Below are 8,389 nucleotides of genomic sequence, written 5' to 3'. Positions count from 1 at the left end.
GGAGTGACATGACAAGAGCCCTACAGAACTACACATTTGGAGAAGGAGGACCCAGAAAGGGATACTGAGATGAAGGGCCAGTAAAACAGAGAAAAATTAGAATTGTGTGATATTATGGAAACTAAGAGAGGACCGTGCTTTACCCCCCACCCCCCAATTTTTGCCTGCATGTGGTTACATGGCATGGATGTACACTGACTGCTCTTCTAATTGGAATTTGGATTTATTTTGGTGCTTTTCTATTGTAAACTACACTTTGATGGACATTCTTATATTTATCTTTTTTTTCACCAGATTATTTCCTTTGGATATACACCTATATATAGGTGGAAGGGTATCCTTATTTAAAAGCTTTTAACTATAAGTTGCAAGTCATTTTCTAGAAAGGTTGCCTTCGTTATATTCCAACCAGAGTGAGTTTGGTTTTTTCTCCATTCTGGTGGTGGTGGAAAAGTGGTGAGGACCAGATAATGCACATCAACATTTTCAGTGGTTGCAAAGTGTTCCTTTGCACTGATGTTTGCAATTTATTTAACCAGTGATATTGTCTTGTTTTGGGTATTATAATTAGTGTTGCAATTAATAACTTTTGAAGCTAAATCTTTTTGCTCATTCTTTTTTTAAAAATTTTATTTATTTAATTTATTTATTGGCTGCGTTGAGTCTTCGTTGCTGCACACGGGCTTTCTCTAGTTGCTGCGAGCGGGGGCTACTCTTCATTGTGGTGCACAGGCTTCTCATTGTAGTGGCTTCTCTTGTTGTGGAGCACTGGGCCCTAGGTACGTGGGCTTCAATAGTTGCGGCGCATGGGCTCAGTAGTTGTGGCTCACAGGCTCTAGAGCACAGGCTCAATAGTTGTGGCGCACGGGCTTAGTTGCTCTGTGGCATGTGGAATCTTCCCAAGGCAGGGCTCGAATCCGGGTCCCCTGAATTGGCAGGCGGATTCTTTACCACTGCGCCACCTAGGAAGTCCTTTTTGCTCATTCTTCACCTATTACTTAGAATAAATTCCTGAAAGTGGAATTTATGAGTCAAAAGTATTTGTATTTTTAAAGCTCTGGACACATGTAGATAAGTCACCCTCTGGAAAGGCTGTGCCCCTCCAATCAGCAGGGCATGGAAACCAGCATCCCTAACTTTGGGAGTTATTTGGAGAAGTACATCCTTAATTGCTTCTATCAGGGTGAATGCATCCAGTAGACTTTATGTGGAAGCTATGTTCAAATAAAATTCTTAAACGATACCATTTTTGCACATCGCACTGGGGTTGAGACTCCAAATCTGAAAGGCTTTAAAAATTTTTTTTGGCCGAACCACCTGGCTTGTGGAATCTTAGTTCCCTAACCAGAGACTGAATTTAGGCCATGGCAGTGAAAGCGCCAGGTCCTAACCACTGGCCCTCCAGGGAACTCCCCTAAAGGTTTTTATTCCAGCTATGTTATCTGATCTGAGATCTAAGAATTAACTTCTGACAGCACTGCGTCGGCGACAAACTCTTCAGAGACATCTCCAGAGGGCAAAGAGGATTTTTATAGCAAACGGCTTCAAACCACCGTTGACCCAGTGTGACCATGGGATCATCTGGAAAAGTCTGTCTCAGGTTTGAAATCATTTCAGTTGAAAGTCGTCTCAAAACCAGAGGAATTTTTATTAGGCTGATTCACTCTGGAATCTAGCTGGCATTTCCCGTTTTGTTGTGGTCTAACGGTTCACCAAAATAGGTTCAGTTCTCGTTGAGACCAGTCTTGTAGATGCTTTTGATTTTTTTTTTTAAAACACATGACAAATAAACAGTCACCGCCCTATCCGCAAAAAGTAAACACTGGATTAGCGTCCCTGCAGACACCCGAGTCTGGGCGTGAGATGTGAGAGTTCAGGTCTCGAGGACACTGGGGCCGGGCCGCGGGGAGCGCAGGCCGGGGTTGACCTGGGGGGCACGCGCGAGGACCAGCTGGTCAGGCTCCAGCACCCGGGGCGCGCCTCCCCTCCTCGACCAGCGCACGGGGCGGGGGCGGGGTCTGCGGCGTGGGGCGGGGTCTGCGGCGGGCCCGTCCCCTCAGCCGCCGCCGGGGGCCGGGGCGGGGCTGGCCCTCCGCCTTCCGCAGGGCTTCTTCCGGATCCGGTGGCCACTGCCGAGAGTGCCGAGGCGAGCGGGCCACGGCGGGCGGGCGGCCGGGCAGGGCTGCAGCCCGCGCGCGGCCGGCGATGCTGGGGGGCGTCTCGGGGACGCGGGGGCGCGAGGCGGAGGGCGACGCGGCAGGGGCTGTGCCCGCGCCGCCTGCCATCGACTTCCCGGCCGAGGGCTCGGACCCCAAGTATGATGGTGAGGGAGCCAGAACGCGGCGGCGGCTCTCCCCGCCCCCGTCCGCGCTTGTCCGCGGGGCGGGCAGGTAGCTGTGAGGTGCGGCCCAGCACCTGGGCGCGTCCGGCTGGATGCGGGCTTGGACGCGGGGGCAGCGGGCGGGGGTAGGTGGACTCGTGTCGGAACGGGCGCGTGCAGCCCAGTCGGTCGTTCACGCGTCCGTTCCTTGGTTCCCTGCGCGGACTCGGCGCCGCGGCCGCGCTGGGCTGTTTCCCTCGGGCTATTTTCCAGCCCCTGAGTTCCGGGCTTCTGTCGGGCGATGAGCTGGAGTTCTGCAGCCCCTGTGCGCTGAGCAGTTTGGGTTCGGAGTTTTCGTTTGTAGCTTCTCTTTGTCTTTTGCTCCCCCGATTGCGGAGCTGAACACTTCTCGCAGTGAGGCAGTATGGGCAGCATCCTCTTAGGTTGAAAAAAAGCCTGGGTTTTCTTGAGGCTTTGGGTTGCTAGGAGATAGGGCCAGGTCAGTCAGGGTTCTCATAAAGCGGGAGGTACTTAGCATTGAGTCTAACCTGTTCAGAGTATCTAATATTTTAACGAACGTGCAATAGGCTCTTTGGTGGCAACCAGTTGTTTTGGCAAAAAAAAAAAAAAAAAAAAAAAATTGAACATGAAGACGATTTGGAGAACTTTTCTAAACTTGCAGTTGGTGTCAGAAGGGAAGGTGGTTTGGTGTGGACCGGCTCCCCTATAACGTTCTCAGTTGGCTAAGCCCTTGCAGACAGCAGCATGAGGGTTGGAAGTGAGCATTACAGCATATAATTACGAGCAGAACTAAGATTAAATCGGGGGCCAAAATGGAGAGAGTCTGATATGTAATGTCTGCTCAATTTAGATATTGGACAACTATAAAAATAGGGGAGTGGGGAAAGCATGTATTTAAAAACTTTGGTCTCCTCAGTTAATATATTGGTGATGATAGTAGAGGTATCACTCTGTAACTGAGTAGCAACAAATATCCCAAGCGCTCAGAATGTGGTTTAGTCTTTTTTCTTAATCGATGGACACTTAAAAAAAATTGAATTATAGTTAATTTACAATGTTTTGTTAGTTTCACGTGTACAGAAAAGTTGTTCAGTTATACACATATATATTCATTTTTTAGGTTATTTTCCATTGTAGGTTATTACAAGATATTGAGTATAGTTCCCTGTGCTGTACAGTAGATCCTTGTTGTTTACCTGTTTTATATATAGTGGTGGGGACGGCTGTTTTTAAAATAAAATTGTGCCATAAAACATGAATACATGAGGCTTCCCTGGTGGTGCAGTGGGTAAGAATCCGCCTGCCAATGCAAGGGACACAGGTTCGATCCCTGGTCCTGGAAGATCCCACATGCTGTGGAGCAACTAAGCCCATGCTCCACAGCTACTGAGCTCATGTACCGCAACTAGTGAGTCCATGTGTCGCAACTACTGAAGCTCACTCGCCTAGAGCCTGTGCTCTAGAACAGAAGCCCGCACACTGCCACAAGAGAGTAGCCCCCCTCCACCACAACTAGAGAAAGCCCGTGTGCTCACAGCAACAAAAACCCAGTGCAGACAAAAATGAAATAAATAAATTAATTAAAAAAAACGAATACATCGATTCAGGGAGGTTTTTACTATGTGGTAGTTTGGATAGAATGATTACAGAGAATACACGTGAAGTTGAAGCATGAAACAAACATGAACATGTTGCAGGTGCAATGTGCAAGCTGAGTTGAAAGGTCTTAATTTATGCCTTAAATGCTTTGATTTTCCTTTTTACTACCTTCAATTCTTGGTCTTAAAGAGAAGTAAAAGCAGACTGTGATGGTGATTTAAATAGGTTCTTAGCACAGGACAGTTTAAGATAACTACTTTTTAATGGACAAACTGATTTTTTCCACGTCATATTGTAACAGCTCAGTAATAAATAAGGCGTTATGTCATAGAGGTCCCAGCTGTAAACAGGCAAGTCTGTCTGTTCTGTAACATTGAGATAAGGTTTTCTGCAAACTGAAGATTATTCTTGAAGGGGATGATCTTTGATAGGCTTCTAAAAATTTCCTCCTCCTTAGGTAATACTGCTATATTTACATATTGCCTTTTCTTCCAAAGAAGCCCAGAATGTCCAGACATATTTTATCTTTTTATATGAAAAGTTAGGTCTGTGAGAAATGTAGGTCTGTGGGAAATGTAGTTTCATTTCTAGACGTAAAAACAGAATAGGTAGATGCTTTCTCTACGGTTGTCTGTATTGATGTGAGGAGGTCACTCTGCCCACCAATGGTAGCGTCAGAAAAGTCCCAACCTAGATGTAACTAACACCTGTGTTCTTTAGCAGCGCATCTGCAGGGCGGCTCCTGGAGCCAGCGTCAGCCTTTGATCAGAGTTTCTCATGTTTTTTGTTTTTTTTTTTCCTGTGGAACAGCATGCATTAGGAGGGCCAGCAGTAAGCCCATAGTCAGACTCGTTAGTTTTTCTTCTTTCATCTGATAAAAGTGTTTTTACCTAAGATTAATTCTACAGATTTTTTAATTTAGTAATGGGCCATTTGCATCCTACTTTCCTCCGGAGATTGAATCAGGTGATCCCTTTCCTGTTTGTCTTTCTCCCCCGCTACTTGGCAGAATTCTAGAACTCTAATTCATGTCGGGTCTAGATCTTATTTCTTGCTCTTTTATAAGAGAATTTGACCTCACCTTTCCTTTTATCCACTTACCTCTTCCTTTTCTCTCTCTCTCTTATTTTTAAAGATTTATTTTATTATTTATTTAATTTATTTTTGGCTGCATTGGGTCTTTGTTGCTGTGCACAGGCTTTCTCTAGTTGCGGTGAGCAGGGGCTACTCTTTGTTGCGGTGCACTGGCTTCTCATTGTGGTGGCTTCTGCTGTTTCGGAGCATGGGCTCTAGGCACACAGGCCTCACTAGTTGCAGCATGTGGGCCCAGCAGTTGTGACTTGTAGGCTCTAGAGCACAGGCTCAGTAGTTGTGGTGCTATGGGCTTAGTTGCTCCTCGGCATGTAGTATCTTCCCAGCCAGGGCTCGAACCTGTGTTGCATTGGCAGGCGAATTCTTAACCACTGGGCAACCAGGGAAGCCGTCTTCCTTTTCTCTTGACTGGAACTGTGAAATGGGAAACTTTCAGCCTCAGCCTTCATTTTCTTTCAGTTTTCCTCCTTCTGACATTTGGGTGTCTGTTCATTGGTCTTTTTAAATTGTAATTTTCTTGATTTATTAAGCTCTGTAGACTCCACTGAGCAACCATTCTCTTTGTCTTTTATTATAAAGGTAGAATTTTCTCATTGTGGAAAATAGGAAAGTGTAGAAGTGGAAAATCCTCCTAAAAAAGTCTCACCACTGTTGACAATTCAGTACTTAAAATTTTTTTTCACATTACAGAATATGTTAAAAATGTAGAAAAGCATGAAGAAGAAAATTAAAAAATTATAATCTCATCACCCAAAGATTACTGTTTGTAATTTACATATATAAACATTACATTTTGGATTAGTTAGAGACAGTTTTTTTGGGTGAATTTTGCTTTTAGAACTGTTTGTCAAAGAAAGGTATTCTGAATGGATTCAAGATTTATGTCTGATTTCGTCCAAATAAGATAAAAATTTAGAGAAATCCTGCAAAATTTAAAGGCATGTGGAAAGAAGAGGGGAAAGTCTTCTTTATTCATATCTCTGAGAACTCACCTCTAATAATTTGGTGTATTCATTTACAAGTATTTCCTGAGAGTTGCTGTAGGCTAAGTAGATGCCTGGATACTAGGGATCAAATAGGCACACTATGAAACCACATGCTCGCTGTAATTTCACTCTTGATAGCTTCTGTCGATGTATCATTGAAAACACAGAGGGCAGAGATTTCTGTTTTGATCGTTCCGTTCTTTTTGTGTGTACATTTATATAGATATAAAATAAATGTATTTTAAAATTGTGATCATAAACATTTTATCTTGCTTTTTATTTTTCATTTTTATTTTTTGGCCTCGTCTCTTGGCTTGCAGAATCTTAGTTCCCCAACCAGGGATTGAACCTGGGTCCCAGCAGTGAAAGCTCCGAGTCCTAACCACTGGACTGCCAGGGAGCTCCCTTACGTTGCTTTTTATTTATTTTTCTTTTAATAAATTTATTTATTTATTTATGGCTGTGTTGGGTCTTTGTTGCTGTGCTTGGGCTTTCTCTAGTTGTGGTGAACAGGGGCTACTCTTCGTTGCAGTGCGTGGGCTTCTCAGTGCAGTGACTTCTCATGTTGCGGAGCATGGGCTCTAGGCTCTCAGGCTTCAGTAGTTGCGGCACGAGGGCTCAATAGCGTGGCTCGAGGGCTCTAGAGCACAGGCTCAGTAGTTGTGGCGCACAGGCTTAGTTGCTCTGTGGCATGTGGGATCTTCCCGGCTCAGGGATCTAACCAGTGTCCTCTACATTGGCAGGCGAATTCTTAACTACTGTGCCACCAGGGATGTCCCCCCATGTTGCTTTTTTTTCCTTTTAAATATATTTATTTATTTATTTATTTAATTGGCTGTGTTGGGTCTTTTTTGCTGTATGCAGGCTTCCTTTTTAGTTGCAGTGAGTGGGGGCTACTCTTCGTTGTGGTACGCAGGCTGCTCATTGCCGTGGCTTCTCTTGTTGTGGAGCACAGGCTCTAGGAGCGTGTGGTTCAGTAGTTGCAGCACATGGGCTCAATAGTTGTGGCTCACGGGCTCTAAAGCGCAGGCTCAATAGTTGTGGCGCACGGGCTTAGTTGCTCCACAGCATGTGGAATCTTCCTGGAGCAGGGATCGAACATTGGCAGGTGGATTCTCAACCACTGCACCACCTAGGAAGCCCCCCTCCATGTTGCTTTTTGAATGTGAACTTATATTAGCATTTTCTTGTGACAAATTAGCCTTTTAAGAATGTTATTTTAAGACCATCACACTCTACCGTCATTTAGTTTTCGCTGTATTGGTGGAAAACAGATTTGTCTTTTACCATTAGAAATAATAATGTTTTTGGCATCTGTATACATAAATCTTTGTTAATATCTGATTATTTCTTTAGAATAGACCCACAGAAGTAGGATTTGTTGGGTCAAAGAAAAATATTTTTTAAAAAGTTTTGATATGTTTTGCTAAAATGATGACCAGAAAGGCTGTGTTGACTTGTATGGAACTGCCTGCCCCTTTCACTAGTGTGGCTGTTTAGGACCTGCTTCCTCGACTTAATACAGGACTGTTTATGATTCTCTTCCTATGCACCATCCTTTATAACAGCTACGTAGTGTTCTATTATATGTAAATAACTTATTTAACAGATTTTCAACACTTTGAAGTGTTATCCTAGACACCTCCTACATATATATTTGTTGTGCTTTGTTATTTCCTCGGTTTATGTTTCCTAGAGTAGAATTGCTGGGTAAAGGTTTGCACATGTGAAGTTCTACAGTGTGTTGCCAAAGGTTGCAAACACCCCCTTGTGTTTGAAAGTGTCTAGTTTTCTGTGCCCTTAACAATACTAAGGATTCCAGGCTCTGAACAGTTACCAATCTGACGGCAAACTCTGGCACTCTGGTTATTTTAATACTTATGTCATTACTTACTAGTTATGTTAAGCCTATTTGAATTTTAATTGTGCTTCATTTTCTTACTAACTTGTAAGAGCTCTATGTAAATTTTATTGCCTTTTTCTTGTCATGTACGGTACAGGTATCTCTGCTGTATCTGATTTTGTGGTTCATATTTTAACTTTAAAATGTCTTTACATAGAGAAGTTTTTATATGGCCACATTTTCCATTCCTTTTCTTTCTCATATTCAGACAATAGGAATTCATTTAAAATGAATAGCATATCTCTATCCATGAGGGTCTTTTTTGGGCCACCTACAGGTCAGAGAGGAAATTTGTGAATGAAGTCCTGATTTGGAAGCCTCAGCTCTTCCAGGACCTTTAGTAGTTTTAGAGAGGAGCGTGGAATAGAGCGTTTGGGATGGGGCCGATTTTAGAAGGTGCAGGACCATGGGCCCTGTTTCCGTAGGGCATTTCCAGTTGAATGGGCCAGCAGCTCGTGAGAGTTGAGG

The 8,389-nt window shown here is 43.9% G+C and overlaps 1 protein-coding gene across 3 annotated transcripts in view; it reads left to right on the top strand.

Annotated features, from left to right (window-relative positions):
- The first annotated feature begins 2,132 nt into the window (after positions 1–2,132).
- Positions 2,133–8,389, top strand: part of EIF2AK1 (eukaryotic translation initiation factor 2 alpha kinase 1) — a 31,329-nt gene continuing 25,072 nt past the window's right edge. For all 3 annotated transcript variants that reach the window (XM_057695653.1, XM_057695651.1, XM_057695652.1), the window contains exon 1: positions 2,133–2,323. In XM_057695653.1, the coding sequence (XP_057551636.1) occupies positions 2,206–2,323 (118 nt within the window). In that variant the 5' untranslated portion in view covers positions 2,133–2,205. The remainder of the gene's footprint in view (positions 2,324–8,389) is intronic.

This window comes from Hippopotamus amphibius, chromosome 9, assembly GCF_030028045.1.
Source record: "Hippopotamus amphibius kiboko isolate mHipAmp2 chromosome 9, mHipAmp2.hap2, whole genome shotgun sequence".
In the NCBI taxonomy this organism is placed as follows: domain Eukaryota; kingdom Metazoa; phylum Chordata; class Mammalia; order Artiodactyla; family Hippopotamidae; genus Hippopotamus; species Hippopotamus amphibius.
Note: the sequence above shows the minus strand (reverse complement) of the source record. Positions and strands in the feature narration are given on the sequence as shown.